At 45.1% G+C, this 20501-nt stretch overlaps 1 protein-coding gene and 1 long non-coding RNA gene across 4 annotated transcripts in view; one reads left to right on the top strand and one right to left on the bottom strand.

Moving 5' to 3' along the window:
* Positions 1-445: 445 nt before the first annotated feature.
* Positions 446-20501, bottom strand: part of LOC111262848 (uncharacterized) — a 136600-nt gene continuing 116544 nt past the window's right edge. For both annotated transcript variants that reach the window (XM_022837432.1, XM_022837434.2), the window contains exon 5: positions 446-5219. In XM_022837432.1, the coding sequence (XP_022693167.1) occupies positions 3036-5141 (2106 nt within the window). In that variant the 5' untranslated portion in view covers positions 5142-5219 and the 3' untranslated portion in view covers positions 446-3035. The remainder of the gene's footprint in view (positions 5220-20501) is intronic.
* Positions 2718-18915, top strand: LOC111262849 (uncharacterized). Of its 2 annotated transcripts, XR_015312064.1 has the most exons (3): positions 2795-2859; positions 14335-14514; positions 14619-18915. It is a non-coding gene; the product is annotated as an uncharacterized LOC111262849 (long non-coding RNA). The 2 variants fall into 2 exon arrangements; XR_002681889.2 differs by lacking the exon at positions 14335-14514 and having other exon boundaries at positions 2718-2859.

Below are 20501 nucleotides of genomic sequence, written 5' to 3'. Positions count from 1 at the left end.
TTAATACATATTTATTATAAATTAAACTTATATTATTTACTCCACGGCTATCATGTCTGCGTTTTTTGTTGTGTTATCCTCTGCAGACGCAAATGCCGCAAGTTGCATTCAATTTGTATGTTGTTTTTGTGTGTCATTACTTTTTAGTCCAATTCTCTCTTCTTTCTTAACTTTAACTCTTAACGACGCTAATGGCCGCAAACTGTGGAGTTTGTTTATGTTCCAATTTGCGCGAACAGAAGAACACCTAGTCATCCACAAGCGTAAAGCGTAACTTGCATGTTGTTTATTTTTGGCTTGGCGGCGTCCATTCCAGCGACTGTTGCAGGCCTCGACGAAATCCACCCAACCAGCCTTCTGCACACGCCACTCACATACCTTCACCCCTCTCTCCTCGGGGTCGTCCCCCCCCCCCCACACACACATACACAAGTAGACACAGACGGATTTTGCAAGTGTCAGGTCAGTGACCTTCCCTGTTCTTTATTTATTTATTTCGTTTAATTCCAGACGCCACGTCACGCAGGCTGCTGTGTAGCAATACTCATTATACTCTACACACATACGCTTTGTTTCACTTAGGTGCTACAGACGCCTGCAACGCAAGAGCTCTACGATCTGTATTTGCGGGTATCTGTGCATTAATTAGTTGTTAATTTAGCTGAATTGTACCGATGCATTTGTGCTGTGTTAGAAATGCTTACAAAGTCTGCCTCGTCGCTGGTTTGTAAGTTTCCCTACGAATCACTGCATCACACAGATATAGCTGATAAGTCAAATTCACTAATTAAAGTTTATTGATTTAGCAGATCGCGCCTATGTCATGACAAACTCCACAGTTTATGTTGCCTTCTTTCACTTCCGTCTTATTCCCCTCTGTTTCGTTCTTTTCTCGTCATTTGCTATTGTTATCGTCCTCTCTACAGTTAATAGTTGCCCATCACAATCATCACCATCGGATTACAGATTTTTTTGATATATTTACAATAGAACTCGGCGGCCGCTTATCTGGATGTGTGTGCGTGTCTGCCTGTTTGTCTGTTTGTAGTACGCATCAGTTCTTCGTTTTCTGCCTCTTTCTCTTTCGCTGTTTGTGTGGTAGACCACAGGTCAATCAGATGATATGGCATATAACACATATTATGCAGGTTGTTTTGTTAATAGCCGGATCAAGTCGTTCTTCGTGTCGTTTGTCGGTCCTTCGATTTTCTATATTCTTCTAAGACAGTCTAACATACCTTAGTAAATCTCATGAAGGGAGAACTTAAGGAAACCACTACTCGTCGTGTAACAGACACACGGTAGATACGTTTTTCTTTTTGGGAACATAACGTCGCCAGCTGGTCGACTGCACAAATCCGACGAGTTGTCCATCGCCATACATTGCTTCATAGAATTTATCCTCAGCTTGCTATGTTTTATTAGTGGTTCAAGCTTCATTATCAACATGCTCTACACTGTACGTGTGCTGAAATAAAGACACTATTGTTTCAATGATCTTTTTTCTGTCAGGGTTTAGCAGCCTCAGTTCTCTTTCAAAAATGGCTTACTGAAACTCAGTGGAAAAATATTATTACATATATATATATATACCTCGTTGTAAGCCGAGGCGCGGTTTTCGTGCTGTTTTACTTTGTGTTATTTGTTGTCTATCGATTTCTGTTATCTTTCTTTGTTGATTTATTATATGTGATGCGAGCGTTGTCGGTAGATGTCGGTCGCTACGTGTCCATCTCTGTGCCGATGATTGTATGTACTTACACATGTAGGTGGGTCTGTATCATTGTTAGACACTCTCTTCCATTGCGATTTCGTTTCTTGTCTCCTTGTGCTTCCTTTGTTATCCTTTTCATATTCTCTATTATTGTTGGTGTGGGTTCGATTTTTATTTTTGTACAGGTTCTGCTATACAGGGAGGGTTATCATTGGCAGGAAGGCAACAAGTGTATTAGGAAAATCTGGCTCCAAACCAACATACCCACCAAACGTATGCAGCAACAAGATGAAGAATGACCTCAAATTTGCCTTTCCTGCCGTTGTAGCCCAACTGGCGCGGAAGCCTCGGGGCTCGCACGCAACGAGACTGAATCAGCTTTGTTGGAAAACAGAGGGTGAGTGAAATGCGTTTATTCGGAGGAGTTGTCCCTCTCTCCCCCGCGCTCTTCAGAAGCAGAAGCAAGACTGAAAGGGGCGGCTATAACATTAGAACCGCTACCGAACCTTGGAGATTCCTTCCTCTCTGATTCTTGGTAATTTTTTTACGAAGGTCTACCGCAGAGACCACTTTCCTTAAGGCACAAGATCTTTTGTGGCCGCTTCAAGTGAATTCAGTGATATGGCGGTAAACGCTCAGCACCTTGAGAAAGAGAGACTGAAAAAACCGCTTACTGACTGTTTTCTTGTTTTTTCCATTACAGGCTGAGCGGATCGTTGGCATGAGGGGAATACATGACAGTGAAAGCGTATGACACGCACGTTTGGGACATTTACAGAATTCGAAGAACAGCAGTGTGGGCGAAGGCGTAAGGCGGAGGGACAGAACACATCGTTATGTACAAGAGAGCCGAGCAACATCTGCTTAATTCATCGGGCAGTATGAGACGTTTCTTGTTGTTTTTATTGCTTCTTTATATATATATATATATATATAAAGAGAGCAGGAGGCTAGGAACATGATATAGGGCGAGAGAGGGAGAAAGAAAACGTATGCGATAGTCTATTGGTGGGCACCTCACAGGTTTTGAGTCACAACGACCACTAGTGGGTCACAACTGGGGCAGCACTAAAACACGGACAGGTGCGGGAATAGCGCACGGACCTAGGCGTTATGAAGAAGATCAAGACGTTGCTCTGCCCTTTGTGAGTAGTAACAAATATATTATACGGATACTTTATGTACAGGTATTGTACAAGAGACACCCTATATTCTGTTTTATTTTGGAAACTCATTGGAGTTTATTAATTCCTTTTAGAGGGAAAAAGACTTCATTTTGGGTTGTCACGGTCAGAGTTCTCCTACTTCGTTGTTTCCTAACTCATACTTCAGTTCCCTCATAACATATCGTTTCTTCCGCATAACCTTCGTCTGGTGAGTATCGAGTGTCTCCGTGCGGCGACACTAAGGCGCCCATTGGTGCCCTAGGTGGCACCGCCGGCGCAGGACCCCAGCTACCATTATTTGCACCTGTCGCTTGTTGTTGTTGTTGTTGTTGTTGTTGTTGTTGTTGTTGTTGTTGCTGTTGTTGTTGTTGTTGTTGTTGTTGTTGGTGTTGTTGGTGTTGTTGTTGCTGCTGCTGCTGTTGCTGTTGTTGTTGTTGTTGAGTATGATGATGAGCTGCCATTATGGGTGCCAACGGCGCTTGAGGTAAGCCGACTACTTGCGCAGACGGTTCGACGGATCCCGACGTTCCCTGCACCCATCCTTGAGAAGAATGGCCGTAGTAAACGGCGTCGGAGTGTTGTTGGTTGTCAGTGGCGGCGGCAATGACGTTCCAGTGAGGTGCGGGGGCTGGTATGGGTTGGCTAGGTTGTACAGGGGGGAGGGGCTCTGGGGAGTAGACTCGGCTAAGACCGGGCTCACCCGGTATTGGACCTAGCGCATAGTCATCCTGCTGGTACGTGGTGTTCAGTGTGCTCATCATCGGCGAGTGCCTGTACGCTGGGTCTGCCGGGTTCACGTATCCGTTGCCGACTGGTCCGTTGTACAAGTGAAGCTCTTTGTCAAATCCGCTAATCTTGTTAACGAGGTCCGGAGTTTGATCAGAACCGTATCCTGACGAACCATTTTCGGTCCGTCTGTCAGTACCGTCTAACTCCGATTTAGGACTGCTGGCGACAACGGGAATTACTTCGGGTTGTCCCTTAACAGTCTTAACAACAGCGAGCTGCTTGAGGAAGCCCTGATTTGGGGGCACTTTTGTGTCGGCGTTAGCGCGGTGCCGTTGGCGCATCACGAATAGGCAAAGACCGAGCGCAATAAGGATCGCCAACAAGACGAAAAAAGCGATTACACCAATCGTGCCCGTCTTGCCGAGATGCGCGGGATTTAGCAGCTGTTTAGTCACGTACAGTGTGAAATTAGCCGCTGTCGTACCAGCCTTGTTTTCTGACACGCACACATAGATGCCCGAATCGTCGACCTGGACACGATCGATGTGCAGTGAACTGACGTGTACACCCTGCTGACCCTGTTCCTGTTCCGTCGTGTGGAAACGATCGGGATCCATGTAAGTCTCGTTGCCGAAATCGGCTGGTTCCCAGCGGATGATCGTCATCGGTTGCGAGCGGACGCCGCATATGAGGGTCACGTTGGTTCCTTCCTCAACGTGGACAAATGGCATGTTAAGTGGAAGGGCGATCTCTGGTGCGCATGCAAAATCTTCGACATCCAGCTCGGTCCATGGAACTTCGCGTATACGATCGGGGGAGGCGCACGACGGAGCATACAAATTGCCGATGCTTCGTAGAATCATCCATTTGCGAAGAGGCGCCAATTGACAGTCGCAGTGCCAAGGATTGCCGGTCAACGTAAGTTCAGATAAACGTGGCAGCGTTGAGACCGTCTCAGCACTCAACATTGTCAAGCGGTTATTGTCAAGGTAAAGAGAGCCGAGCTCCTCCAAGCCAGCGAACGCGGCCACATCGATATGCTGCAGCTGACACCCGGCAAGTGAGAGGTGTTGTAGGTGCTGAAGACCCTGGAAGGAACTGTTTGTCAGCTGTGAGATCGGGTTGTTGTTCAGGTGCAGTTTACGGAGGTGGCTAGCAGCCTTCAGCGCCTTGGTAGGCACTTCAGTAAGCAGATTGTCTGATAAATACAGCTCAACCAAATTGGTCAGTTGGTGAAACGAGTCCTCGGCAATACGTCCCAGTCGGCAGTGTTGCAAGTAGATCTTCTGCAGATTCGTGAGACCGCGTTCCTGGAAGATGCGTGTTGGAAGCGTTTGGAAGTTATTTCGATCCAAGTTGATCACCTGGATATCCGATGGCAGTCCGCTCGGAACAGTGAACATATTCTTGTCCGGACAGTTAGCTCCAAACTTGCCCTGCCTCCATTTGCAATCACAGTTGCTGTGGCAGGTCAGTGCTCCAGCTATCAAGTTTAGTGCCACGACAGGGAGGAGTAGCATTCGGAGAGCCATAATGTTACGGAAATGGCCGTGGTGGTTGCACTCAATTCGAATGCTGGAGGACTCGCATGAAATAATTGTTGCAAGTGCCTGAAAACAGATAATTTTCAACACTAAGTTAGACATACGTGCTTCAGGGGCGCACTTAAATCGGGTCGTGATTTAGTACACGTACTCAAGCGTTTGGTTGTGTTTATTGTATACGAATATGGATGTGCAAGAAGACTTAACAGCTGTTCAATGTGTTCTGCATGAACGATGGATGTGAAATGGATGCTAAATCCAATCTGTTAACTGTTTTTATTCACTCATCATCTGTTACTGTTAAAACAGCTTACCTGTTGAACTTCATGTACTAAGCTCTAGCTACTGTTTGTTTTTTTTTTCTTTTTTGATCGTGATTTGATATAACACGATTATTGTAAATAAAGAAGAACCTTATCAGGAGAAAAGCGGCTGTACGACGATGATGTTGTTAGCTGCTGGCAGTTAAGTGTTGTTGAGTGAAGAGCGGGATATTGTGGGTTGTGGTAAGCATTGATACTTCACACGCAAGTGTCCACCCTGTTAACGCCTTGTGTTTGCTGCGGCTCCAGTCTACCCTTACGGTATGATCCTGGTTCATATACCATAGTGTTAACTGACAAGGTATCGTAAAGCCTCATTACAGGCTAGCACCATTCACCCCTCAAATGTATGTGTGCGAAGAGCAGATATGTTAGCCAACTACGGGTGCCGCTTCAGCTGTGTTGGTCAATGCCTATCTCGATTGAGATGACTTGACATAATGTCCACATGGACAGGAATACCATGGACGATGAACTCTCCTAACTTAACTCGTCAGTGCCTAGCTATAGTTAGAGTTGCCAGACGACGACGACGACAAGAACACTATAGAACCGAAACCATTTCATTCGCCCTTTTTTCTTTGTTTTATTTTTGAGTCATTGAAGCGGAAGGGGTGTCTACTCAATGGTACAGGCGAAATGAACGATAGCACTAACGGCGGTAGCCACAACGCGCCCTGGCAAATTACTTCGGAGCGGCTTATGCTATAAAAACGCCAGACTGGAGCAGGCGGTGGACAATCCAAAAGTTCCTTTTCTGTGTCTATGTGTACCTTGACAGAATTTCTTTTGACTCCCACTGTCGCTTCCGGCCAAGACTAGCTCATCTTCCCCCTTGTGGTCTTCCGTTAATTTGTCTTCCCTTACCTCGACTTCTCCTTCATTCAACCTTCTGATTGATAGAAAGAGAAAGCCAGACGGTGATCAGTTTTCTAGGTCTTGCCTCGTGCAGTCCAGAAAGCCGAGTAGAGGGTTGAAAGAATCGAAGAAGATCCCTAACCGACCTGTTTCACCCCCAGCTGAGTCCGAGATGTTTTGTGCCACTATGATGTTCTTTCGGCTTTCCTCTTCCCACGGTTAGCCGGAGTTGTGCAGGGGCAGCGGGGAATTTGGAAGCCACCGGTGCCGACGTTAGTTAAGTGTTCTTCTGTGTAAAACTTTAATAATGGCTTAAAGCATTCTACGTGTTTCCTGCATTGAGAGTATCAACCAGCGGAAAATCAATACGTTCAGTCGGAACGAAAAAGTGAAATGTGGTTGTTGAATTAAATCAGCACCCAATAATAACCCAAAGCTAGTATTAATACGTAGTAAACTGGGAGTAAGTGGTGTATTTTCCAAGCTTCACTTTACATTTTATAGTTTTATCCTCCTAAGCACAAAGGCGAACAAGTGGTTCTATTCTAAGTTATGGTTCGAATAGTCACTCACTTGCTAGTGAAGTGTCGTTTCGCTTTTGCGGTTCAATGATTATCTTCTCCGTGAGAATCCCGAGTCCACCGAAAGAAGGCGCAGTGAGGAGTGAGAAGGAGAAGAAGAACATCTAGTCAACGGTCCACCCTATCTTTCCTTGCCCCCTTTGAGGCGCATGATCCTTCCTTTTCTGCCTTCACCATTGTTACCGGCGTCGATCACTAGCCAGCATCGGCTACATCAGATGCCGTCAAGCGGAAGGTGATTGTTGAACCAAGCCTGCACCTCTTTGGAGTCGTTTATACACGGTACAAACACAGACACCGACGGGGTGTGAACGTAGTTCAACGATGTCCGCGACCATTCGCGTTTGATATAGGCTTATCGCTCCTTTAAACTTATGATCAACGTAGTTTAAGCATAGGCGCATAGTACTATAGTATCGCCCTACCCCTATACGGTTGCAATGTCACTGTCGTCGCAACTGTCTGTTGAATAAACCCCTCAATGATCTTATCCGCTCCTCTTACCCTTTCCGCGTTGCCTCAGGCGTTCCAGACGGCTCCGCGATATTAACGCTACGTTGCCCCTTCCAGTCTGCGTCACCCGAACGAGGGACGTTTTGATATCTTATTCTCAGCCTTGTCCGTCGAACAAGACATTAACGTGCCAGTAAGTGATTGAAACTGTTACCATCACTTCGTGTCTCTACGAAACTTCTTCACCACTCTTGCTGTCGTTAAATTGAAAAGACACATTATAAGGCATTCCATGTACCCCACTACGACCACCATTAGTTTTCACTGGCAGATGGAGTCTTCGCTGAGAGGTTGTCATAACTAATTGATCTCATGTTTCCGCGTCAACGCGAAAAGAATGTGACGAGCTACTTCGTATATTAAAATGGCTTCTCATAGCCGTTCCCTGGCGCACTTCATTGAAGGCCAACGCGCGTCCTATGGTAGAGGAAGCGATTATCGGGAGCCAGACGGCCACACACACAGAACGCATAAAAGAGAGAGTGAAAAACGACGAAACACTCCCACTTTCAGTTTATCGTTCTCAGCAGCCAGTAGGCTTCCCTCCGCAGCCGTCTTTGGATGCAAATCAACCCAAATACTCGAACTCGGCGGATTCGACTAGATTACCAAGCTGGCTATAGCTCTTTGGTCGCTCTAGCACCACCAACGCCTTTATTGTTCCGCTTACTGCCCTGTCCTATATTCAGGAGGGTAGATCTGCCCTGGCGACGGTCGTCACTGCGTCACACCATGCTGCTGGTTCTGCTTCTGAAAAGTTGCTCATCGGCTTTATAAAGCTGGCTGCTGTTATGGGCTTTGTGAACTCATTCTGAGCTCAGAACAGAACAGGGACTCTTGAAGAGGGTCGGTGTTTCATGGGCATAGGGAACGGACCGAGGCAGAGGTACAGAAAAGGAGAAGAACAACAGAGATCTTTTGCCTCTGCATTTTCTGCTTAAAGAGCGTTCCACCATTCCCGGCCAGCGTGACGCAGCGACGAGCGCATAGCACGCGAATGCGCGGCCAGCAGCAACGGTGTAAAAGGTGAAAACTATCGGTGGGGTCTGACTCCGAGGCAGGCCGAAACTCGAAGCTCAGCACCCTGGTGGTAGCACAAAGCTGTTCGTTCATTCGACTTTAACAAAGACACAATGTACCGCTAATAAATTAATAGCTTTTAGGGCGGAACACATATGTGAGGCGTACGGCAACTACTTGGGTACGCATACGGTTGGTCCACCGACAACGACAAGATCCGCACAGCCACAACTACCACTATTGCTGCTGCTAGCAATTTTCTGTCAAATATTTTCCCAACGAAGTGCGCCCTTCCTCTACCGCCTGGATAAAATTGCTTTTTTAGCTAAAGCGTATGTACTGCTGCACCCACCATGGGACCTTAAACGGTGAGATGTGGTATGCAGAGTATTTGTAGCTTCATGATTATTTTCTGTTGTCGGTTTCTAATTCTGTGTGCGTCTATAATCGGTGCAGATAGGCTGAGAATAAGACTCTGCCGCAGTGGAAATACACTTATTCAATAGTCAATATGGCTGTAATGGTGCCGTCATGGGGGGTGGACATTGTTTCGTGCGTAGGCGATGTTCAAAGGCCAGAGTTGGAGGTCGTGCATCGTCTGAGTGAGCTAGTTCAAGAGATGTTAGACGACTTAGCGTATCTTGTACGTTCTATGTAACATCCAACGGATAGGGTCAAACAGAAAGGCCTACTGTGTATTATTATTATTATTGCTAGAGAATGAGGATAACCTTGCGCAGAGACGCGGCGTGCTCCACGTGTTCACAGTCGGCTATCTACTGTTGTCTGCTGCTGATTCTTTTTCGAGGCATCGAAGAGCCAACCACACCCATGTTAATCTCTTCGTTCAGGCCTCTGCATATCTCGGAGCAATCTTCTGTTGTAATTCTATAGATGTCTCAGCATTGCCATTTTGGAGGGAACGACGCATGACCTTTTCACCGGTCTGGCCATTCATACTCGAAGAAACAACGCGAGTATCCTGAGCGGTCATATTATTGTGTCTTCAGCTGTGCATACATGCAAGAGAAGCGGCATTAGCATTCGCTGAATTTTTTTAGAGAAGTTTACTTAGTCGGAAACAATGGTCGTAGCTGCTTCTACACCTGGGCTCAAAACACACCCTTCTCGAGACGGCGTTTCGCCCTAAAAAGCCTAAAAATTTCCTACACTTTATCGTGCACAGGCTTGCCTGTCTCGTGCTAACAAAGCAAAATGGAAGGAACAGACAAAGAGAAGCTGTGTAAGCCGTGTATCTAGACGCTAGCTTTCAATTGTAGTTTTAAGACTAAATGTAGTTTACATTTTACAGTTGAAGCAAAGGACGCTTGTAGTTATCTCTATCTAATGTTACAATACACTAGTAGTATGTATAGTAGTATAGTAGGACGATATTAGCACGTTAGCTTGCACAGTCATGTATATATATTCCTGGTTGGTTCCGCATTTGAGAAAACAGGCATCGAAAGGACCACTTTTTGGCACTCGACATCTCACTACTTGTACCATGCAGTAAATGTAAAATACTGTAATATATATAACATTTCTATAAATGACAAACGCTTTCTAACGGCGCCTGATGACTTACATACTAAACAGAAAAGCAATAAACAAAAGTGGGCGTTACTTGTGCATGAATACGATATGTAATTCAGTGTATAGGGAATAATGATCTAAGTAGATAGAAGAAGTACTCGTTTTTGCATGTTTCAGTTCAGTTCCGGGCTTGATACAAACTTGCAGGCCGTATCATTCACATCGTTCAAGAAACCGCCTTTGTACCGGAACAATCACCTTTTTCAGCCACTGCTAAGATAAAGTATTCGCAGCTTGTGATAGTAATGTCGTTCGCTTGTGTTGTCAAATATAGCCATCGCTGTTCTCTATCATACAGTATTTGCTATCATCAGCTATTTTCTGTTTTCCGTACGTCACTGCTGCAGGCCCTCCCTCTTTCGCGCTGCAGCTCGCGGCCAAGGAAATTTCTGCAGCAGAGAGATAAGGCCATAGCTCAGGGCTAAAGTCGCCACTCATTCCATTAGCACTTCACAGTCCACTGCTTGAGCTCTCAGCTAGCCTAGACAGTTTTTCCCGACCTCTGGGATTTCTTACTTGCACTATGTGGTCCTAGTGGAACCTTAGCTATCGAGAGTCAGTTCCAACGCAGTGGTCGCGGCTTTGTTGATTCTCAGAGGTAGTAGTATCAGTAGTCATCGTCAGTCACTGAGTGGTCCTTGTCGTGCGCATGCAAGGGCGGTATCACCCACATCGCTGTGCCCACATTGTGGCCAATCTCTATTCGCCGCTGTTTGAGGATTCAACTTCAGTCGATAGCTTATTTACCTACGTTAGAACAGATCCGATGCTTAGCTTACAGACACCGTTTTAGTGACATGTAAAGAGTGGCCAAAGTAAGCTACGGCCACGACTTGGTCCGGCTTCAGGACAGTGTGGGATTCGTTTAAACCAGTAACTTTTGTCGTCTTCTCTGAAAACTTCTAAATTCAACTCGGTTTTCCGGATCCACTTTCCCGTGACATGACTAGCTAGCAGTCAGCAGACCCGTAGAAAAGGACGGAAGCTAGAAAGCGGAACATTGCAGCAAGACATGGTTAGCGATACCTTAGCCTGTTGGTTGGCCTTACGGCTAGCCGAGTGCCATGTCTCTAATTCTGCACCGGTCACGTCTTCGATGTCCCCGACTAGTCCCTGGCTAATCTTCCCCCACTATTTAGCCCCGTTTTAAGTTTCTTCGTCTCTTCTCCCCTCTCGGGTTTAAAATTGTCGCAGGTTAGCAGCCTTCATCGCCTCTTACGGATTCCCAGTTCTTCGAGCCCCCGAAAAAGCCGCTGTCATCATCAGCCGGCGCTCGCCGCTGATAACAGCTTTACACGTTAGTCGCGTGTTTACAGCGCCACCCGCAGCAGCGGAACGCAGTAACGGTCGAAGGCGAGACAGCGAGAAACGACACACGACAGGCATGACAAGGATGTGCTCCTGCACAAGAAAAAGTGGGCAATTAAGAAGGGCTGCGCTACACATAGCACCAGCAGGCGGCGAGGGGTGAACCCTCTCGAGCGGGTTCCGACATATCAAACACCAACATTACCCTAGCGTAGCTTAATTTTAAGTTGACACTCCAGGGAAACAACATGCTTCTACAGTATAATGTTAAATTACGACGTTTCTATATAAATAGTTTAATTTATCAATAAAAAAAGAAGCACAATAATGGTAAATGTACAAAAGAAATGGCCACAGCTACCCTAGCTATGTAATGCTCTTTTATCCTTTTATGCGGCCCCCTTCTCGCTTGAGCCTTTATCGGCTGAACCCTAATGTCATCTATTAATGTCACTAGAGTCCCGGTTTGACAAAATATAATAATAGACCTGATCTTAACATCTAGCCGGATAACAGCAGCTGCGAGGGGTTTCCAGTGTTGCGACCGCTGGTGCGGCTCGTACCGCGTACACAGTGCGTAAAAGCTGCCTGTTCCAGTCCCGCTGTACTCGAGCTTCCTCATCTAATTAGAACTTGTCGACTACCAACTCCCGCTCTGCGACTCCAGCTGTCTACTGGAAAAGTCGCTCGCTCGTTGCCACTACTATGGCGACGATGCTCCGTCGTTGCATTGCTGTTGCTCTGTATGGTTGCGAGAGGTAGAAAATGAGAGGGTAACGAGTATGCCGCGAGATTTACGGAGAGCCGAACCTAGTGGTAAGTACCCGACTGTTGTACCACAGGCACAAGTTTGACTCGAAAAAAACTTACAAACTTTTGACGCCCTAAGCGACCAATGACCGACCGTCTGAGGAGAACACACCCACGCACATCTTCCACTAGCACAGAATAGCTCGCAGAGCAGGATAAATCCCCATATGCATTGTATATACGGTGGACGTCGATCTTCCGTTCGAGACAACAAACTATAGCTGCTTGCCAGTGAGCGGCTAAATACTTCCATCGCCACTTCCGGTGCCGTGGCGAGCGCCTGTCAACTAGGGGAAAATCAGTCTTCTGTCGGTTTTCGAGCTGGTCACGCAAAAACGGGCCACCTCGTAAAAGTGCCACTAGTTTTCTCCATTTGTCGGCCACGCTCTCAACTCACAACTAGCACGGAACTCTTCTAATAATGATAGTCTTATCGATTCGGTTCACTAAAAAGCTAATTCCATAGATGTACGGCCGAAACATGCTGAGATTTGCTGGAGTTTTTCCCATCTGGCCACTTTTGATTTATGCTTTGTGCTTCCGTTTTCGTTCTACTAAAAACGAGTTAGCAGCTACTTGTACTTAGGTATACCTAAAATTCATGGAAAATATTATGGTTATAACAATCATAAGATTTACGACGAAGGGATGATGTGGCCTCACCAGGGTTCGATATTGGTGGAGGTTTTATGGACATCAAGGAGTCGCAAATGGGAAAAAATGACAACGGCGACTTAGTTCGATTAGCCAGTATCCTGTACAGAGGAGTAATCATTGAGTTCATTGGGGATTGTGGGTGCTGTTCCTTCTCGGCTAACGTCCTATGACGACGAAGGGCTCGGATACAAAATGAAAATTCTAAGAATCATGAGATAATGGGACGCCCTTTTCGAAAGCAATAACCCATTTACGGTTCCTTACAAACTTAGCACCATCGGATTACACAGAGCATACTTGCTGTCTTTAATTGTCTGCTTCGTCCATTCCGCCTTACATAGGTCAAGTAAAGATCCATTCTGAGCTGATGCGATGACCCAACCACAGGATTACATGTGACCAGTTGGTGCTATTATCGGGCTTTTGGATTTCCAACTGCGACCGAACAAGCCAGCCCCATCTTGAGGCAATAGGCTAAGTCCGCGCGGTTCGCAAACCAGCCAAAATGCAGTAAGGGATAAGAGCTTACAGGGCGTTGAGCGACCACCTCGATTAGATTTTATATCAACGCTGCTGCGGATGATGATTCTTATGGCGATGTTACCGTTACTCCTGCTGCGGCGACAACGGTAAAGGTTCTCACCTTCTGACTAAAATAACTGTCTCAGCGACTGTGCCCACTCGCATGGGGGCACCCAGCTGCTGTCTGTTCCGCGATTATCTCTTGTCCGCGCCCAACGCGTGCGTATGCCCCTACCGCCATCCGCCTAGTGAGTGCGTCTGAGTCAGTCTCAGAAACTAACTGAGTATAATGGTTTGAGTTTGTGTGTGTGTGTGTGCGTGTGACACTAGTCGATGGTTGGGCAGCAGCATGGAAAGAAGAAGTGGCCAGAATAAAGCGAGAAGGAGACAAGGGAAAAACACCTTATCTTGAAATTCATAATTTTGACATTTTTGCTCAGCAACCCATGCCACGAGTCCTTGTGTTGTCCATCGTCGTTGTCGGAGTCGTTGTCATCTTGGACATCCTCGCTAGTCCTTCCTCCGGGCGTATGAGCCTTATTGCGGAGGTCACGCCACCTACTGCTCGTTATCAATATCATAATCACAATCAGCAACATCAAAATCAACATAACAACATTCTTTCCCCTGCTTTGTCGCTGCCCTTGTGCAGTCATAGTATCTATACCCTTTAGGTATACTTATCTGTCTATAAATGTATCTTTCTATCTACGCTTATGCATGTCTGTAAGCCTACATACAGACGTTTACACCTCTTCTTCCCTTTCTATCAATAGGCGAAAGAAAAATTGAAACATAAAAAAAAAACTGCAATTTACGATCGTATCGCAATCCTGTGAGGACTGCTAGCTAGTTCTATATAATGTAATTTTGTTGTCAAATTATGTATATATAGCTACGCTGTGTATATGCTATAGTCGATTCAATAACTTAGTGCATATTTCCTATCGATTAAAAATCATAGTGGATCTTAACGTCGATGTCCTTTCCAAGTGGTTCACCCACTAGGGTCAGACGCCTGTGCCTAATTAGAAGATAAAATGACCCACTGACCACCGAGGACAATGCTAAGAGGGGGAACACGAGGCGTGGATATGAAAGACCATACGAAGTCCTAACGAGTTACACTGTTAACTCCATCAACACCAACAATAACTCACATTTCAGTAAAAAGTAATCACAATAATTTCATAATCTGCTAAAGATATGAAATAAACAAGCTAAGCGGACAGAAGATCCTAACGAATAAGTTACTGGCTTTTTTCTTTTCGTTTCAGTCATGATCTTCAGCTATGTGCGAACCTTCGATTTGTAGAAAATCTGGCCACAATATTGACGACAGAACGACACATGAGTGAAACTTATCGTTGTCACGCTGCCTTCGGCCTTTTTCTCGTTTACTCTACTTAATCACATCCGTTCATAGTTGCTGATGCTGCTGCCAACGTGGTCGTAGTCATCAAGCAAGAAGGAGCACGAACTAGGACCAGGGCTCGGTACTTGACATCCACCACTGCTACTAATACTACAAGCTGTTCAAAAAAGGTGTACCCAGTGATTTAATAGAAACTGATATTAATTATACTTAGTACAAGAGTCTGTGTAGCTATCTATTTAGAAGAGGGGGCTTAAGAGAAGATGGTGAATTTTATTTCTAACAGGACGGGGCGATCATAATGATGAAAACGCTGAATGAAGAGGTTCTATAGAGCACAGTTCATATCTTTCAGACCTGACGCCAATGGATTTTTTTGTGGGGATATTTTGAAGATAATCTACAACAAAAACCGACAAAACTGGAAAATTTAGAAAACCGCGATTGCGAATTAATAGCCCACAAGAATAGTAATTCATTTGAGCATATGCAGTAACTTAGACATTCTATGTAAATTTTTTTGGCCGTTTTAAAGACGAGTTATATTTGAAAGGAAAAACACTGAAGTTATATGCATATATTTTTAGGTTACTTTGTGCTACTATTACAAGTACCGTTTCGTATTGGTCTTCATCAGTAAGCCGTAGCCTTCGTACCCGTTCGCGAACGTTCACATATTGTCATTGCTTGTGCGATACTGCTTTAATGCCTGATCGTTTTACATGCGGAACAATTGACATCGAATTAAAACTGGGTTCATCCCCAGCCATTCAACTACTGCTACGTAATACAACTTTGTTTCGGAACCACTGAAGCTATTGGAGCCGTCGCTGCTACTGCCACTGCACGATAACGTCATAGAACCAGTAGCCTAGCAGTAACTGTCTGCCCCAATTTTTCTACCCCCCGCTCGAGCGCCCCTCCACTCTCTCCTTGAAGAGCATCTCGTCTCCGCTTCATCGTTTTGCCCTCATACGCACACCTTATAGCAAGCGAGTTCTAAAGTGATTGTACGCGTAGTGAAAGTATAGCCTTAAGCGAAAGCTTTAGAAGCATTATAGTCTGCCCAGGCGTTGTGAAGAGGCGGCCCTGCTGTTTCGTGAAGTAAAGACCCTGAAGGTGTCAGCCTAGGCAAACGATAGTGGGTAGTTTAGCAAACGACAAGGTCTTATAGCGATGGCGTCGCTTGCGAACTCTATGTGTATGTATGTATGTGTGTATGTGCGTATGCATGTTTGTATCTGAGTCAGATGTGTACGTTAGCGCTGTACTAGGGGTTAGCAGGCGGCTAGTGGATGAAGGTCAGCTGAGTTGGGTGGGTCATCGTCGTTTTCTTCGTCTTCGACATGCAAGGCCAAAGAAAACCGTCGTGTGTTGGAACTAGTTTGCCGCCGGCCAAAGAAAAGCTGCTTCACGCGGCCGATGCCCGTGGACACTGTGCCAAAACTATGAGTCACGTTTCCGGCCACGTCAGCCACTCCCAGATCCCAGCTATCGGTCGACTTTTTTTGCTTAGGCGGAAACTTAGGCTACACACTCCCGCTCGGCTGAACTAAAATCACCTGCGTACATTCGCCCTTTTAAGAAAGCTTAAAAGATCATTGGTGATACGGGGAAAAGTCGGTACATATACTGTAAGAATGTCTTCCGGAATGAAAGTGGAGGGTGTGCAAAGGAAAATCTTCAAGTCATCGTTTGTACCTAAAACTGTTGTTGTTGTTGTTACCGTTGGTAATACTGATGACTATCCGTGGGAAGGAAACAAACATTATTTATTTATGCGCGGAAAAACCAGGAAACCGAGACAGGCTGGGTTGGGTGTATGACGATTCTCGATGTTTTTACGATGGTGTGAAATACTGAAAAAGCTAAACACAAACTTAATTTCTCTTGCTTTCCTTCAGTTCCCTTATGCGACTTTCTCAGCCTTTTGCTTTGAACCAGTTTCATACAATTTCCTTCTTCAAGCGAATTTTCATGCTCATTGGCTCAAATAGTTCGTTGGTGAAACCAAGGGATCCAAGGCATATATTTATCTTTTTTAGTCGCTTGAGAGTTCGATATGGAGTAACCGATAATGGCGTCCCGCTAGCCGAACCCCACTATTACCCAAATCACATGACTCGCCCCCTTTTTACACTGGTCGAGGACTGTGCAACGGGCAAGCAAGCGAATCCTCTTCAGGGATGGAATAACGCGACGATGGTAACAGTAGCAGAAGGCAACGGGCTACGGACAGGCTAAACGCAGCCAGATTACCATACCCATGGCACGGGTAAAGCTATGCCGTTGCTGTGGCTCGTTCAACATACGGATACTACTTCGTTTCCTCAGGCTCTCCTATTTAATAAAAAGCGTTCAACGTAATAACGCTCTAGCCTTAGTTTTCGGAAGCTGCCCGTTATTCTGCAAATCATTCTCAACGAATGCAAAAGCACTCGCATGTTTCCCGTCATTGTAATAGCAGCAGGTCAAAAGCGTCAGCCATTGTTACACACCATCAGGAACATGCCAGGAAAATCTGGCAAAAATATACCAGAACGAATAAGGCGCATTGAGAGAGCAAATAAAAGGCTGAAAATGAAAAATAAACGTTTCACATATGCGTTTAAGGACTATTCAGTTTATATCTGATATAGTATAGGTCTAACAGCAGAGACAAAGTATCCTTCATTAGATTTATAAAACATTTACATTTATCAAATGTCTAGTAAACCTGTAAAATTACCAACGACACGTTGGTAAGTTTACAGCTTCAAAAAGTTTACTGCTTCAAATAAATGCTTTCAGACAGGGAAGATAATGCTTGTTAAAGAAACGGTTAACTAGTAAACCGAAATAGATTTGAAGCAGGTATAACGTACGCATTTTTATTTACGATTACGAATCAAATAATTATATAAAAAGGAAAGAAAAATCAAGGCTATGGATACTGTAAGGCTATGGATACCGATCGCTACTCGTTACTAACAACGACTGATGTTTATAATGCAGACAGAAGTTTACCCTATCGATGAAGGTGCGAACGGAAAAACATGACAGAAAATGACAAACAGATATCATTTTAAATACGTACGCATATTAATGGCGCAGGCTACTTGCGGTACTTGTAAGAGGGGCAAAAAGAATCATAAATAACCAGAACCTTGACTTCGCCAGCCCTTCTACCACAACCACTTACTATTCAGTAGCGGTCAGTGGACAAGATGATCCAGGTAAGAACTGTTCAGCAACACACAGAGAGGATATAAAAAAACGTGGCTTTACGTCCCTGAAGTGTTGACCCGGACGAAACTGTCGACGATGAAGCACCAGTCCCGCAACGAGAGCAAAGGCCACAAGACAGCTTTAGATAACATTAAGAAGACTATCAATGCCATCCATAGTGCGCACATATGATGTCGGCAGTGCAGTTGAGGGCAAGCCATATCAAATTGGCTACCTATAAGCTTTCTTAAAAATAAACCCTCCCCGAACCAAGGAAACGGACTTTACACAGCGGTTTAACGATCTCATCTTGTTTTCTGCTGCTTTTAGCTCGACTAGTTGAAAGAGGAGAGTCAGGATAGGACTCACGAAGGAGTAGGAAGGATCCCACGTCGTGAACCCGATCACAGAAAAGGACGAAACGAGCAGGGAAAAACAATTGTGATGGCGGTTCTTTCTCGTTTAACAATTTCAAGAATTCAGATCGACTTAGACGGTGTAGGTCCAAATTGGTAGAAGATTACGAAACGGGGAGTCGCACGAAAGTCGTCGCTTAGTCGAACGAAAAGTAGCTTCAATAGTTGATTGAAAGACGTCAACTCCATTAAGAGAAACATTAAGAGAAGGAGAGAAATGTTCCAGTAGACATAGAGTGGAACAGTAGATTGCTGTTGTAAAGGTTGAACCCAGATAGCAAGTAACCTACATATCCCTAACGTGCAAACATGATTATAGTTGAGCCGGCTAGAAGGTATGTGAAAACGGGTCGGATGATAAAATGGTACTTTTTGTGGTAAACGATATAGAAAGGTGACCTAGACTCTATCCTTAAAGGTTAGAAAATATAGATCACTGTGTGATCTTGTGTCTCTCTCACTGAATGTGTGATCACACTGTATGAAGCGAATTTGTACGTTTGTCTACTTATTATCGTATCTATAAGTGAGCAAATGTATTAATACAGTCAGGTTGCGTCTGCCCTGGAAACATTTCGGAAACGTTTCGTAATTAAATCGTACCAGCTGCAGCATCTCTCCTTAATGACGTTATTTAGAGGAGCACATGCAACAGGAGGATAGAACCAAGAGTATTTCAAACAGATAGCCAGACTTACGCGAAAGGGAGAGCAGGTTGCTGCCGCCATTACTACTAGTATAACCACTATCTATTTGCCTTTGATTTCACCCCACTAGCGATAGCAGCACCAATACGATTCCCCCCTTGCCTTCTATGAGTTCCAGCGTGAAGCTAAATTAGATTAAAGACCGTATCCTACCACCGCCAGTTCCTCCGTTCCTCTGAGTCGAGTATATTTGAGCATTTTACATTGGGCTCTTTCTTTTAATGGCCAGCTATATCACATGACCATACGATACAACTCGGATCCAATACTTGCGTGATAGTATTGCCCGAGGTACTGCTCATTATCAGGTAAGATACTATACATATATGTCGAATATATATTTGGTTGAATTTCTGAAATATTAGCCGAAGAAAATCTGAGGACGCTAATTTTTAGGAACGTAATTTTCTGCGCATGAAACGTCAAGGCGACAGAGTCCCTAATAAGAAAATCTTACACATTACTTGATGCTGAGACCTTAGCATACCGCTGTCAGCTACTAAAGCGAGAAAGTAAGGCATATGTTAGAAACAGAACCGTCTCAACTTGTTGTTTATGAAGGCTGATTTTCACACTCTAATCAAGGAGAGAGAATTGCGTAAGTGGCATTGAATTCCGATAACTTGAATAGTGTGACACGTACTGGCATAAATGTAAACAACATAATTAAAATACATATCATAGTTACTAGTATTTCATGCATATATATCCTTCACACAGACTTCACCATTTTTTGCCAACCTGAAAATTTCCACTTCGGGGATCAAGATTGTGTGAACTCTTTGGCCTAGATGAAACTGTTCAAATATACATCCACTCATGCGGCTCAGGGGTAAATGTTTAAGCTCCATCAAGGGCTGCCTCTACCAGCAAAGATAAAAACTAGCTCTGGAGCACGGTCAACGATCGGTCAAGCAAGAAAACTCTCTTTACGATCCCAAGGTTGGCGTCAATAAGTTCAGCCCGAAACTTTCTTGCACAAGGAAGTTTTGCACTGGGCTGGAAAGGGCTGAGCTATTAGAACTTGGGGGCAGGCGCAGCCACGTACACAACAACAAGCGAAGCACTGACTGTCAGTGTTGCTACTAGATGCGGCGCTTGCCCCATTCATCTAAAGACAGGAGGAATGGAGCGCTTAAGGATCGGGCAACGCTCATCAGGAAGCTCATTACATCAATGGAGGTGATCCCTCTTCTCCAGTATTGCTAGCATAGTTCTGCGCAGCTCTCGTCCCGCAACAGCAGCAGCAGCAGCAACCAGTTAGCTCGTAAGCGCACCTGCTAGGACAAGTGCGCCAGCTCTGAACTGTGCGACAGACGCACGAACAGACAGAGGGAGAAACCCTTGGGCTCCCCCGTTCGCCGTTTCATTTCGTTCGTTTGCAGTTCTGCTGGGAGTACAAGCGTCGAAAACATTGAGAATCAAGCGACAATGGAGGCCGACCGAACGATCCAG

The sequence above is a fragment of the Varroa jacobsoni genome, unplaced genomic scaffold (assembly GCF_002532875.2).
Source record: "Varroa jacobsoni isolate VJ856 unplaced genomic scaffold, vjacob_1.0 scaffold_707, whole genome shotgun sequence".
NCBI classification, from domain to species: Eukaryota; Metazoa; Arthropoda; class Arachnida; order Mesostigmata; family Varroidae; genus Varroa; species Varroa jacobsoni.
This window is presented reverse-complemented; position numbering and strand designations above follow the sequence as displayed.